The following is a 15588-nucleotide window of genomic DNA, read 5'->3' on the forward strand; positions in this document are numbered from 1 at the left end:
TTTGGAATACACTGATAATTTAGCTTTAGGAAGTAGCTCCTCAAATTCTTCTGCTTGGACACAGTTTCTGAAGCAGACTTTGAGCAAGTAGGGGGGAAAGAAAGGGGGGAGCCCAAAACCTTAAGTACATTTTTGAATTTCTTTCTTTCTTAAACTGGATTTCAGTTTTGGAGATCATCACTTGAAGCCACTTTGATTAATCTGTATAGCACTGGTCACAGTATTTTACCTAGAAATGGCAATGTCAATCCTGATCTCTCAGATACTACATCATGTCATGGAAGAATGATGAGCTCTTTAGAGCTCTACATTTCAGAATGAAATTCTAGCTCAGTCTGTGTTGGTAAAATATGCCAGTCTCAAACTCAATGCTTCTTTAGTTTTATAATTCTGGTTTTCTTTAGTCTTTGAAGTTCCTGGCCCTCACTAAGTTTTTGAATTTCTGGAACAAATTTCGGCTACACTGAGTGAACTGGCATATGGAAGTGACCTTCACAGCAGCTTTACCAAAGAACATAATTTCACTACTTGGTGAAGATGCATTATATTCCTGGTGTTCTGACCAGTAAATTGAACCACAGGAAGATTTGACAACTTGTCCAGGATTACATACCCATTGAATAGTACACCTAATAATTTGTCTCAGATTGTCTGAGGCCCAGTTCAGTGATTTTAACTTTTAAAATCCCTTTCATAGAAGTTTTGATAGCTTCATGGGTAGATAAGGAAAGTGCATTTCTTTTAATATACAGAGCTTAATATTTTTTGTTTTAATAGAATTTCATATTGAGATTCAGGCCATCATGTTCTCACTCAGTTTTTTTAGGTTTCTTCTTTGGATGTGGCGGGTAAGAGCAGAAAAGGTTGTTACAATTTTTCCAGGAAATGTGATTTTAGTTATATTAACAATGAATGTTAAGTTCCAATACCTTTATATTTTGAAATATTCTTTATGGTATGCTACTGTTCAGTTCTTATAGTTACGTAATTTTGACAAGGACAAAAGCCAAGAGAAGACCAAGACTTCTAGCTTTAAAAAAATCAGTTAAGTCGGAATGCTAATGTGGATCCAGAAGTTTAATACAATAGGTAGAATATGGGGTGCTTATCTGACAGATTGCATACACACTTGAACAATGCAATTTTGTTACTGTGAGCTTTGTTATATGACCATCAAGCTTCTTGTAACAAAACATCACAACTTTTTATGTTTGTCTTTCCTAGAGTTTACAAGCTCTGATGAATGAGTGCATTGGCCATGTTATTGGAAAACCTCACAGTCCTGTTACAGGTTTGTACCTTGGTAAGGCAGAAGTTACTGGCATTTGTTCTGGAGCTTTGCTGCTGCTGTTACAGAATTTTGACTGTAAAGTGCTTTTAAAATGCGAGAAATACCAATAAAAGTATTTTCAATCTCTATTTGTGATTGTTGATGTGAAACTATTATTCCCTGATAAAGTGTAAATATGTAGTAGTTTTACCCAAGAAATTTCAAAGCTTTACAGATTTATTTTATCTCATTTTATCCTTCCTGTGAAGTCCTGCAAATCTTATAGGAAGGAGCTGTGTTGTTTAAAGCTTGGGTAAAGAAGTGATTTTAACTTTAAGAAGGCAGTTACAGCTCCCTCTCTCAAACTTTCATTGTGGTGCTGCAGTTATTTACACTTTGGCACTGCAGGTGTTTTTGCTTCTAATGGACTTTATATTATCAAGTACACATGAGTTATACACAGGAGCTGTGCAAAACAGTTCTCTGCTATAAAATATGGCATAATGTAAAATACATCTTTATAGATATAAATGTTGATATCCTTACAGTGAAATCAGCATATTTGATGATGCATCTTGAGAAAATAATGTTTTGCCTGCTCTGTGTGCCTTTTACTCATTTCTTTCTCAGCACTAGTTCTGTCTTTTTCCTCTCAACTCCATTGACTCGTTTACTTTTCAAAATACTTTGTCATCTTTTTTATCTTTCTCCTGGTGCCCACATCTTGGGTGGGTTTGATGATAGAAGACATGAGGGGAGGGTAATCTGCCCCCAGCAGAGGAGGTTTTCCAGTTTTTCAGGAAAGCTTGTTTTGATATCATTTTGATGAGAAAGTCTTATAGCTGACAAACCTTTTGTGGTGAAAGTCAGTCAAAGAAGCATAGTCTAAAATCAAATTTAGCTAAATTCTGCACAGTGATTAAAAACCTGTACATTCACTTTCAGTACTGCCGTTGAGAGGGAGGCCTGTTTTAGGTGGATCACCAGCATGATGATGCCAAATTATTGAAACTCTTATAAATGCTATTGCAGACACTGCAGATCACACAAACTAAATTGCTTTTGTCTCAGAGGCATGGGGAGGAGGTGACACAGATAAGTGGTGCAGACTTCAACAGCAGTCTGAAACTTTAATACATGTTAAATTTAACATAGACTGTATCCTGGCTGTGGATACTGCAGGTACCCACTCCTATCTCCTGATTAGAAGAAAAGACTTCCTGGTTACATTTGCATACCACTTTGAAGGACTTAAACCCACTATGGTCTTTACTCCTTTTCCCGAAGCTGAGAATCCAGTTGTGGTCACACTGCTGCCTCTAGACACATAGCTGTGTATCTCCTGGTGTTTTATCCTGTCTTTTTGCTTTGTGAAACAGCTGATGTCCACCTGGATGGGGCAGGAGCTGCCTTCTGGGTCTCCTGCTAGTGTGTTTGCCAATTACAGAGGACAACCAACATCTGACCCTGCCATCTTTTGCTTGCTCTAGTAGTGCCAACAAGTCAGAATCATAGCTCCCTGAGAGGAACCTAGCCTGGCAGAAAGTACTGACTCATGGTGTGGTGGGCAACCAGCTGTCTTGAGATGTGACTGCCACAGTGTTTTTCTTATTATTTAAGGAGGAGTTGAGGGCAGATGGTGCAGACTGCTCTTGGAGGCACTGAATTAGTTAGGCATGAAGATAGTGACTACCCATTTGGGTTTTGTCCTGTCCATTTGTACCACTTCCTTGGGGCAGACTGTCATGGGGGCATTAGTTTGAATAAAACTGTCATATGTGGGGTTTTTCCACAGCTTAATTTGCTTTCTATTATTGTCTGAGAAAGCTTAATTCTTATGGAAAGGCACATAATATTGCTCTTTGCTAATTATTATTTGGTTAATATTTATTTTGCAATAAGATTAATTTGTGAAGTAGAAGCATTGAAGTTTTTATGAAGTATGTACACATTTTCTGATTGCTAGTTTTTGGCTATCTGTAGAATTTTCATTATTTTATGAATGAGTTAAGTAACACAAAAATATGAAAAGTATTAATACATAGGATTGATTTATTCAAAGTTGGAATAATATGTATTTTTATTAAAGGATAAGAAACTACGTGCCAGTTCACACTTAGCTCTGTAAATAGGAATTTGTTTTAATTTTATGTCTTGAAATGGCCCTTAAGAGAATTTTTGTGACATCTGAGTAAATGTGATCTGTTTTTGTGTTTGCAGCTGTTCATCGAAACAGTCCCCGTCCTGTAAAAGTGCCTCGGTGCCATAGTGATCCACCAAATCCTCATCTCATCATCCCCACGCCTGAAGGCTTCAGGTATTGAGCATTAGTACAGCATTTTAAACTCTTTTATCCTCTCTTGGCTATGCTGAATGTCAGTACGTGGAATACCTTTTCTTTCCCTTTGAGGACAAAGCCAATAGAAAAAATTAGCATGTATGTGATCCAGAATTTATTGATATGCTTTTAAGGACAATACAAGTTTCCTTTTCTTGCTGCTTGGCCACCCCCCTTTCTGTTGGTGCATGGGTTCTCACTCTGAAGTCATTCTTATCCCCTTTATCTTTCCTGAAACCAGTGTTTCAATGTAAAAAGCTTTAATTCAGTGAAAACTGCTCATTAACAAGACTTTTATTTCCTTCCACACTTTGAATGCCTGCTGAAGTTCCTGTGGCAGTGCTTTCTGGAATTTACATACAGGGAACTTAAAAATGTAGCATTCTGAGATATGGTGGCATTTCTGCATCATTACCAACTTACTATGAATAAGCTTAAAACAGTGGATCTTTTCTCCTGCCTTTGAAAGAGTTGACATCAGAATTATTGCAAAAATAGTTTTAAAAAATTTTGAAATAAACATCGCCATGCATAATTGTACACAGAGGGCCCTATTTTCCAAGAATATGATGACAGTGAGAAACTCTACAATTGACTTTTTTTTCAGAAGCCACTTAGCTTTGGCAGAAACTAGTATTATTCTGAAGACTAGAAGATTTTTATTTTGAGGATTATTATTATTGTATACATTGGCAGCCACAAAGCTTCTGAGACCCAGAGTTATTCCACACAAAAATCTTCATGTAATTGAAAAACTTCTGAAATCAGGCATCGTTATACACACTTCAATATTTTGTTTCTAAAACAAACTTTCAACTCCATACATTCTTTTTTTTAAACTGTTTCCTGAAGTTTTTCTTCTTGCCACAGCACACGGAGCGTCCCTTGCGATGCGCGGAGCCATGGCAGTGTTGCTGTGAGTCGCCCTGCTCCCGTGGGCAGCGACTCAGCCCAGCCCAAAGCTCTCAGCAGTGCCAATGAGACCAGGTAGCTGCGCTCCGTGCCGTAGCACACTCATCCTCCCTGCATCACCCACATAACTGCTCCCACGTACATCCTAATAGATCCTTTGCACCTTCCCTCCATCGTGTCTTCCGCTGGCTCCTTCATTCATGTTCCACTTGGGCAAAGTCACCTGTCTTAGAAATTGATGATGAGACCACTTGCAGATTCAAAAAGCCTGAACATGTGGTAGTTAAAGCATGCAGTTCTGATGTAGATTACAGATTTGCTCAGTAAAATGTCCTTGCAATGAACATACACCAGTCAGCTCATTGGTATAACTTTAGTAAATAATTAGTACTGATAACTAACACTTAGAATCATAGAATCACTTCCACTAAGATAACTGCAAGATACAACTAAGGACAAGGATTTAAATTTTTTTTCATGTTAGCTAACAGTTTTGGTATTGTTATTGTCTGTCATATTTTGAATACAAGTATTTTGAAATACTGTATAGTGGCAAATGCAAAATTAAACACATGAGGATTTTTAAAAACACTTTCTTGCTACTCCTTTGGCTTCATAGGGTGGTGCAGAATAAACTTAATATGAAAGAAACTATTCTTGTATCAGGATATGTAACAGAAACGGCTTCTGTATCATCACAAGTGACATTTTTTTGACAGACCTATGTTAGTGTCTTTCTTGTTTTTTAACATTTCATTTGGCTGTTATAATTTCAGACTGTTGATATTTCTTCTTCTCATATTACAAGTCAGACCACTGACCTATCTCCCAACTTCATTTTACCTTTTTTTTCCCCTGCACCCTTGACTGTGAAAAGCCTGCTCTTAACACAGTGGTGTTATCTTAGGGTTGAAAAATAGCTTTTTGGATTCTTATTTCTACTGCAGAGTACTGAAAGTTCTTTGGAATAGAAATTTGTATGAATGGATACACACATCTGACTACATCACAAAGCTGGTAGAGAAAAAAAGAAGTGATGAAGGAACAGCAGATTGATGGTGACCAAAGGAAACTTGGACATAGCTTCATTATGAATTGTTTTGTAATAAATAATTTTTGGTTGTGAGCCAGCAGACCATCATAGTTTGATTTGTTATCAGATGCATGGCACAAGCATGCATTAAGCTGTTAAGAGGGAAGTAAATTGCCACTTTTTATATGCAATCTTTTAATTTCATTCAAAATGCAAGTTTTTTCTTTTTTATTGCAAGATGTGACTTGCACCTTTTACATTAGCCTCCAGATGTATAGCTTATGAATCTAGGCCTTTTTTTTAGTTGAAAATACATCTTGAAATTTTTGTCATTCAAACATAGACATTATTTATCCTTTATGCTTCTGTCTTAAGCCCCATCATGAAAAAGACAGAGTAGGCAGTAGTCTGCAGCATTGGAATAGCCCTTTCAAGTAAGTAACGTGCTAGAAAATTTTCACTAAGGTTCTGGCAGCTTCATAAGCTGACAGTGGGGTAGATAATTAGTGTTTTTCAAAGGACTTGTATTTTTCTTAGAGTTCTCAGTTTTTTTTCTGAAACCATTTTTCTGATGGTTGTTCATAAAGTATTGCACGATCTTGGTTTTTTTAATGCACTGTCTAGATTTTTAAGTAGTGTTTAATACGCTGTATGAGCTAGGAATCATTTGAAGAAAAAATTTATGAAAGCAGAGACAGAGTTGTGAAGGCTGCTGGTTTTTTTTAGGGGTTCTGCTTATTTAGGAAGGCAAAATACTACAATGTAATATATTTCTACAATTTTTTTTTGTTTTAGTATAGTTAAAAGAAAGTTGCAAACTTTGATGCATTGTGGTCTTAATTATGAATTTTGTTTATTTGTGCTCCAAAAGAGAAATGGAATCTTTTGGATCAACAAAATGTTTTGTGGTTTGGCAAAGTGTGGAGTCCAGTGCTGAAATAGCACAAAGACAGAAGCTTTGGATGCTTTCCAGAAACTCTTTAGACATTTAAGACATGATTATAAGCATTGAATATCTATGAAAAGTTGAATGTAGGAACTTGGTAAATCAATTGTACTAGGCAGTGCATAGTGCACAAATGCCACCATAGTTCTAGTGAAGTTTTGTTTTTTTTTTAATGACAACAATCAAAAGAAAAGAACAAACACTATAGTATAACTAGAAATTAAAATCCAAAGCACTAATACCTGGTTGTTTACATTGAGCTTTCTGGTATTTGTACATTTATGCTAGGTTTATGTTTATAATCTTTATAGATGGTAAATTTTTGAGCTAACTGTGGTTATTATTTGTCATTTTGTTATTTATCCAGGGCTGGAGCCAAAAATTATCTAGCATTCTTCTCTTTTACTATAATTTTTGCCTAATAATATGCATACAGACTTTCTGGATCAATAAAAGGTGTGGGTGCCTAAGATGGGCCTGAAATGGGGTTTAGGCACCTGCATTTGAAGCTGTGATGCTTAGGCCTGTTCAGCTGCTGCTTCATTTTAGAGGTGATGTAGCTTTGCTTGTTTTTAAGCATTTCATGCATCAGGAATCAGTGCTGTGTATATGCTGAGAACCACCTTAGCCTTCTTGCTCGTTAAAACCTCAGCTTCCTGAAGAATAATGAGGATTTTCACTAGTTTAGTTTCAGTTCCTGCTCAAACTTATAACATCTGGTTGGGCAGAAGAAGGAAGTGCAAAGCAAACAAACATTGTATGGAGAACATTTGCATGGGAATAGGTTGTCTGTGGTTTTGACTTCTGTTCACAAGGTTGTAGTGGTGTTTTTCTGTTATTTTTGGGTTTTTTTTTAATTATTTTTGGGTAATACTCAGATACAATTTGAATGTAACTATAGGACAGGTAGTCCTCTCATAGGTGTGTATGGACCTTGTCATGCAAAGTATCTTTCATTTTTTTGTAGTTGTTAGCTTTCAGTGAAGGATTTAACAATGTTGCCCACTTTCAGTAACATACTATGTTTAAGGAGACATCAGTCACAATTCTTCCCCGTCAAACTTTAAAAATTGAAGGGGAACCTTTTCCAAAAGAATAGAAAGACTTCCACAAAGAATTTAGAGCTCTAAAATGAGTGGACTAATTGTTGTCTGAGACTGGAGGAAGGTGGCTGAAGACCTAAGATTTAAGTCTTGTTTCTCTTAATATTGTTTTCCTTTCTGTTCAGCCTTCTTGTTCATCTGGCTCTTAACTCTGAGGCATCTGATTCCACTCTGTGTTGGCCAGAAGAACTGGGACCTCTAAGTGATCAGGCTTCTGTCATTTAACAGTGTCCTTCCTGTCAACCAGCTTATGTTTCTTTTTACTGGTTCTGACTTAATGACTGTGGACTATGACTGTATTGCAGTGCACGAGGCACATATGAATCAGTTACTACATTTCATCTGATGATGTGGCTCACATTATCACCCAGCTGAATCTCTTCTGATTGTATATCCAACCCTGGCACAAGCTGCATCCTGCAGCAGCTGTTCTTAGTAGTAGGTTACAAGTGGTGAAAATGGATTCTGTTGCTACAGGCAAGAAACAGTTTGAAGTAGTTTATGCTTTGGAAGCTTAGGGCTTTTTCACAGAGAAGCATAACTAAAATAATCTAAAAAGTCTTCATTTGAGGCAAAAAGCATGGAGAGAGTTTTCTGTTTACCTTTTGGCATCAGTTTTTCTTTCATGTTGCTTTCATGGTTCATATCCTAGGCTTCAGAGGTTCCATCTCTTAAAAACTGCAGTTAAATTAGCATTGCATTAAATAAACACTAATGACATGTTAATTAGTATGATGGCTCTTTTTAACAGGGGTTCCAGTGTCCCTGAGAATGATCGACTTGCTTCAATAGCAGCTGAGTTGCAGTTCAGATCCCTTAGTCGTCACTCCAGTCCTACTGAAGAGCGAGAAGGTGATCGTCACAGTAACAAATTGTGACCTGGATGTGCAGATGCTTTATGTCATTAACATATTTCTCTCTGTTCCCAGCTCTTACCATTTCCAAAATTTTTTTCCACCTCATTGCATTCTGAAATCTTAGATTTTTAACTTGTGGGCTTATGTGGTCAGAGGAAGTCCTTTTGTTCTCAGATATATTCATTATTCTCTTGCCATTCATATTGTTTCTGAATTGTATTTGAAGGGATTTCCTGGTGCTTTACTAAGTTCCAGTGTTCAAAATGAAATTAGTAATATTATTTCTGAATTATATGCCCCATTTGATAGTAAATTTCAAAACACTGTTAATGAGGTTTGAACTGGATCCATCAGGACAGTGAAGTGTTTTCTGTCCAGTTCTTTATCCCTGCAGTATTTGTATTACAAATACTTGCTGTTGTTTGAATCCACGATGTGTGACTTGATCACAGAGCCCAATCAGGGCTTCTCTGTCAGGTTTCCCCAGCCCCTGAATATGTGGTATTTATTGCAACAAGTACATTGAAAGATCGATTGTGCAAATTAAAAGGAAGTACAAAATCTGAAGCAAAATAGAGTTGATATTGTGGTCATCCACACTGGATTTCATAGAGAGAAATGCCTTAAAAATTTATATTAAAAGGTGCGGGAGATTTTTTTCTCATCTTTGTTAGTTTTTAAGTAAATGTTGAAAATACTGTCTGCCTCATGCTTATTCCATTTTATTTTGGTGTATATATATGAAAAGGAAGGTGGCTTAGGTTGGAATGAATACAAGTTTTATTCTAAGGAACCTTAGAAAATTGTTTTCCTACAGATATGTTGCATATTTGATTCTGAGTGCCCTGGCTTGAAGTGCTTCCCTAAGTTGTGGAAGGAGATCTCTGTTTCTATACAAATGAAATTCTGTTTTATAATTTGTTTTCTGAAGTCAATTTTGATTTCAAGAGAATACATTGCTATACATGTAGGGTTATTAGTCTTTTATGTAGGACTAATTTTCAGCTTCTGCTGAAAATAGTGGCATAGTCCTTAATATGAAGTAAAGCTACTTTTGTGCTCACACTGTTATTTCTCTAGAGCCATTGTATCCAAAAGGAGATTCCAGTGGTTCATCCCGGCGGAGTTGGGAGCTCAGAACGTTGATCAACCAGACCAGAGGTAGGTGTTTAGGAATCACTGTAATGCAATGTCTGTTAGACCAGTGCTGTACTGAAAGGTTGGATTTTATTGTGAATTGTGAAGAGGTTTTCACAGCTTGATACATAGGAAGGAGAAGAAAAGAAAAACCCTGATTGCAGGTATAGGATATTGCTAACAGAGTCACAAGGTGTACTTTTTGAGGTAGGAGTAATTAAACTTTATAAAAGTTAATTCTTTTCAGTTTCTGAAAGGTACTACTAGTGTTCTACAAAATTGAGTTCATTTATTACTATATAGAAATTGCAGAAGTTTGCTGTCCCTATTCAATGCCCAATTATGACAGTAGGAAATACTTCCTCACTTCCAGAGATCTCTCCCCAGTGTGGGATTTTCTTATTCTGAGTGTCTAATAGTGTGTGATCCCACACTGTCTCCTAAATTTAAGGCTACTGTGGGGCCCCTTCCTCTATGTCTTACTACTGATTTTCATGAAACTGAAAGTAAGTTGATCACTTCAGACACTCCTGTACTGTACAGATCGATACGTGATGCTTGTTTGCATATATTGTGGCAAACATAAATGTGAGAGTAGAATCCCAGGAAACATGAGAAAAACGTTTCTGTCACATTGGAAACTGGTCTCCTTATGTGTCTTACACAGAACACAGGAAGAATTACAAGTTCTTATTCTAAAATCTACAAGGCAGAACATAAATACTGAATGAATTTCAGTTTGTTTAAACTGGAAAACAAGAATGAAGGAAAACTTGAACATTTCTAGAAGATTGCTGTAGTGGGAACTGGTTTTACTGTCCACTGTGAATAAGACAAAGGTTTTGATTGAAAACTACAGCAAGGCATATTTGGTATAGCAGAATTAGTATCAGCTGTGGGTAGGGGAGTAGAATATATAGTTTGGGAGTATCATCTCCATCCTCTGGAGACCGCCAGGAACAGGTTAGGCTACTGGTGTCAGATGTATAATTTTTGTGCTTTACTAGGAGTGGATGAACTTAACACTGCCCTGAGATCTCTGGTCTCACTCACTAGGATGCTGTTTCATAATCAGACTTGAGAGCTGGAGTTTCTAATACATCTAAATCTTTGAAATAACAGATGCCATGGCTCTTTCAAGAAACCTCTCATATGTTTGAAGAATAAAACCTTACCTGTCCTTCTTTCCTTAGTGCTTTTATGACCCTAACATATTTCTGCTATCAGAGGTTAGTTACAGGTCAAATGCAACACAAACAAGTGTGTTGTGTTTCATAAATGTGATTTCTTTGAATCAAGTAGGAGATGATTAGGAAAGTACAATTGTTCTCATTTTGCCTTAGTTTTGTATGTGATTCATAAGTGATAATTTCATATATGATTGTTAAAATGTCTTATTCTTTTCCTACATCTTAATTAGACTCACAAAATAGTTTTCTTTTAACTCTGGCTATTTCATGTGATATCAAAAGATAACAAAATATAACGGTGAATATTTCTCAATCAAGGAAATTGTTCATCACTCTTTTTAGACACTGCTTCCAAGCAAGCCCCGATGGAAGCTGTTCAAAAGTCTGTTCAGTTGTTTGAAGAAAGGAGATACAGAGAGATGAGAAGAAAGAACATCATTGGCCAAGTTTGTGACACACCGAAATCTTATGATAATGTCATGCACGTAGGTTTGAGAAAAGTGACTTTCAAGTGGCAGAGAGGAAACAAAATTGGTATGTTCTTTATACTTCCATTTATCTAGCTAAAATACCAAATGTCATATTTTTGAAGGAAATCAAAGACTGTTTTTAAAAATCTTTGGTCTCTGCATAGGTATTGTCAGCTTAATTGAGATGAACATGTTAAAATACAAAATGCTGTTGTGGCTAGGATTTTCTTAATGCAGAAGATCACTGATGTTTTCATTGGTCAAGTAACAGGAAACAAAGAGAAGGACTTGTTTAGGACTATCTTGTGTTAGTTGCTTGTGTTTAAACCTATAAAATGTTCAAGTTCTCTATTTGGAAGAACCAGAAATATGAATGGAAATTAGTTGGAACTCTGGGATTTAACTCACCAATCTTATTGTTTCCCCCATGTGATCATATTTTACTCTGGTTTGGGATTTTGGGGGAAGATATTTTTTCTTGAAAAGTTTTCTTTCAGGTCAACCAATAATGTTTTTACTTTCATTCAGCTTGAATTTAGGGCTATGAGTGTGGTATTGTTACAGTTAAAAGCTACTTGGAGTTGTAAATTAAAAGAAAGATGAAAAGCATGATGTTTCCTCATTGCATTGATGTACCTGTTGCTTGTTGAAGGCAATGTACTGAATTTTCCTTACCCTGACTTTGCAGGTGAGGGCCAGTATGGGAAGGTCTATACTTGTATCAGTGTTGACACTGGAGAGCTGATGGCTATGAAGGAAGTGAGTACTGTGAATACAAGAATCACTGCTGCCCTTGTTTTTTTCCTAATCCAAATGTGGGTGACATAGGAGGCATTGAGGGCTTCTGCACACTGCTGTTAGCTGACAGGGAAAGGATGGAAAGACAAATTGTTTCTTCATGTAGCCACAGCTGCTGTTAGCACTTTTTCCTCAAGTTACTTTTCAGTTTATAACTTTTAATTTAAATGTATATAAAATGGATTTTTTTTTACTGAGCTTGTGAATGTAAATTAATGCTTAATATATGTGAACTTCCATTAAGAGATTTTAAATAATGTTGAAAGATTAGTAAAGACTGTACACAAATTTATATTTTGCACTGTTTCCTCTCATATTTTACTTTGCACTGTTTCCTCTCACCTTTTATTACTTTTTTCTCCATTCCTTAGAGCAAAAGATAGGAAGTGTGACATCAGATGTTTTTCAGCTTCTCCCATAGCGTGAGCTAGGTTGAGTCACAAAACTGCTGACTAACTTGGTGGGTACAGAAAATCTAGTTTTCAGGATAGAAGTAAGTAAAGCTGTGTAGGCGTAGAGATCTGTTTCCCCTACAACACCTTGTGGTTGTTTTTCTTTTAAATTGTTGTTTCATTTTAATGCATTTGTACATCTTTAGACAACTGCAAACATTAAGGGTTCACAGCAGTTACTGTGACAACCATTGGATGTTGCAGCAGTTACATTTTATGAGCCAGTTCTTACACACATACACACACACAATAGGTATGTGACCTCCAGAAAAGCAAGACTGGGCTTGTGCTTAACTTCTTGTACCATACTCAGTCACTGACTAATACCAACATTTGAGATTTTGTTGCTGTTTTTTTTTCTCCTGATGAAATAACTTTTCCCCCCCCCATCAGCTGCGCTCTGTTTCTGTAATTCAGAGTTGCTTTCTAGGTGCAGGTGCTGTTTACAGATCAGCATGTGTGTGCTCTTTAGCTGAAGCTGAAGTAAGCTCTTAAATAGATCTTTGAGAGATGTTTGTTTCACTAGGCTTGAATGAAAACTGTTTGCAACTTCCAAATAAAAGGCTTTTCTGGATTTCTTTAAGTATAACTTGGGAAAAGTTACATTTATTGATTTTTTTTTAAACTGGTTAAGAGCACTGCATTCCCCTGCCCTTGCACCAATGACACTGTGGTTGTGTTACCTCATCCACAGTGTCATTAAAATGACTTCAGATTATAGTGGACAAGCTTTACTACAAATACATAGTATTGCAACTATGCATTAGGAAATATGTAAAATACTTGAATATCATTTGACACCTTTTTGTAATCTTCATCTCTTTAATTATACCACTGCTTGAGTACAAACTGTACCCTGGAATTGTTACACAGAATGTAACAATCATAACAGCCTAGCAACTGAGGGCAATGCATTGCCTTCAGTGCAATTGTGTGCATTTATTTCTTTAGCAGTTGTCCTGCACTCAGTTAATGAAGCTTCTGTTTTCTAACAATGTGGTAAAAGTAGCATCTTCCATAACTTTCTATTCATCTTGCTTATCTTTGTGTGGTTAGAAGCTTTAAATCAGTTTTTCAGAACACCTGATAATGTTTTTCCTCACTGAACAGTCCATCACAGCATATTGTAGGACAAGTAATGAAAACTTGTTTCTTCCATCAAAACCTTTGATTGTATTTGTTTCATGCCACACCTTTTCCTTGCAGCTGCCTCGTTCTCAGTGAATAAACCTCTCAAAGAGATCACTTAGACTCTGGTGATGAAGTTCCTGGCAAAAAAACCTTTGTTGAATGATAGCTCTCTGTGACATTGCTTTCAGATTCTCTTGTATTGTGTCTGTCTACCACACTTAAGCTAGAAGGCAAGCACAGAAGAGATATATATGTGCACACGAGTGTATTGACACATTTAAGTAATGTAATTTTGCTCTTCTAAAGTTTCTAAGTCATCATAGTTGTAGGTAATTTTCCAGAAATAGCTTAGTGTGCTTTATTTGTTTCAGTTTGGGGATGGAGAGGGGTCATTTGGGTCTTTTTGTGTGATATGGTATTTAACAACAACAAAAGCTTTTTGTTGTGTTTGAGTTTAGGATAGGTTGCTTGCTTTTTTTGTTACTTATTAATTTGAAATAGCATCAAAACAATGACAAATCTTTCTTGCAGATAAGATTTCAACCTAATGATCACAAAACCATCAAAGAAACAGCTGATGAACTGAAGATTTTTGAAGGCATCAAACACCCTAATTTGGTTCGTTATTTTGGTGTGGAGCTCCACAGGGTAAGAAAACATAAATTATTGGGGCTTTTTTTATAAGGCAGAGAGAAAATTTTAAGAAGCTTTGCATTATTGGAGTTTTTTACATGAGAACATTCTAGTTAATCTTGTCTGGTTATCTCTGTGAATAGCAGTGTGTCTTTTTTCCTCTGAATATTGAGGTCTCTGAAACATAGGAGAAACTTTTTGGATCTGGTACATAAACAGAGGAGGCTTAAAATAGAGTATAGTGAATAGAGTGAGTAATGCTGGAACTATTCTATGCTGCTACTCTGTTGAACTGGTCTAAAAGTGTTGTATCATATGTGGTATGGTAGCTCCTGTATGTAGATAGAGACTAGACAGGCTAAAACCTGTCCCTGTTAGCAGCAAAGGTTGTACTTGTATTGTATTGTGTTGATTCCTGGAAAAATCTTCTGCTGGCATTTAAATCTCGATTCCAGTCAAGTATTGGAATTTGGCTAGCATCTCTTCAAAAGGAAAAAAGGAAGTTTTCTTGCTTGAGCACCAGAACTAAGGAAGTGTATTTTCTATGGACTTGGATTCCAGTGTTGTGTGCTGGGATACCCAACTTCTTCCTACTATCTGCTTTCCACATGCTCTTCCCACTTGTGAGTCTCAAGTCTTCGCGTCTTGCTGGAAAGTGCTGCTTGGATTTGACTGGTTTGCTCAATATGGAAAAAGTTGTTTTGGTGACCCATTGCTGGTTTAGAAGGGGACATAGGCTGCTTTCTGCAGTTCTCTGAGACACAAATTTGGGTGTCTGTGCCACTGGGTCATTGGTTTCTTGGACTAGATTTTAAATGTCTTCGGTGTCTTTGCCATCTTTTTATATTAATTCAGTCTGTTTGAAATCAGCTGGGCTTGGAGACAGAGTGGGAACAGAAACCTAATTTTTTTCTTTAAAGTGAGTTAGAGTTGGCTGCTTGTTCAAGCCACAGCAAAGAACAAAAAACTTGCCCATTTCAAGCAGTCAACCCATGATACTGCAGGAACTGAGACAGAGAGAAGGGATAAAAAAACAAGTCCAAAACGTCATTTTGTGCCCTTTTTTTGCCCTTCTCTAAATAAGAAAAGAATCTCTATAAATTTCTGTGTAATATACCTGCAAGGTTTCCAAAGTGTCTGTCATTTACTTGATGCCAAAGCATCTTTATACCACCAAATAGTATCAGTTATGTACAAATGATGCAGGTAGGCATGTAGCAGAGAGTTTCCATAGCTGTGCAATAGAATATTAGATATTTCATGGTAAGTGATACTTTCATTAAGATATTACATGATACTTTCATTATTTATTTCATGA

The 15588-nt window shown here is 36.6% G+C and overlaps 1 protein-coding gene across 1 annotated transcript in view; it reads left to right on the forward strand.

Annotated features, from left to right (window-relative positions):
• MAP3K4 (mitogen-activated protein kinase kinase kinase 4) overlaps window positions 1–15588 on the forward strand; it is a 55937-nt gene that overhangs the window by 30853 nt on the left and 9496 nt on the right. The window contains exons 16-23 of the mRNA XM_031059847.1: window positions 1225–1291; window positions 3491–3587; window positions 4479–4595; window positions 8354–8454; window positions 9540–9620; window positions 11129–11320; window positions 11945–12015; window positions 14169–14285. Coding sequence (XP_030915707.1) covers window positions 1225–1291; window positions 3491–3587; window positions 4479–4595; window positions 8354–8454; window positions 9540–9620; window positions 11129–11320; window positions 11945–12015; window positions 14169–14285 — 843 coding nt within the window. The remainder of the gene's footprint in view (window positions 1–1224; window positions 1292–3490; window positions 3588–4478; window positions 4596–8353; window positions 8455–9539; window positions 9621–11128; window positions 11321–11944; window positions 12016–14168; window positions 14286–15588) is intronic.

This window comes from Geospiza fortis, unplaced genomic scaffold (assembly GCF_000277835.1).
Source record: "Geospiza fortis unplaced genomic scaffold, GeoFor_1.0 scaffold41, whole genome shotgun sequence".
In the NCBI taxonomy this organism is placed as follows: domain Eukaryota; kingdom Metazoa; phylum Chordata; class Aves; order Passeriformes; family Thraupidae; genus Geospiza; species Geospiza fortis.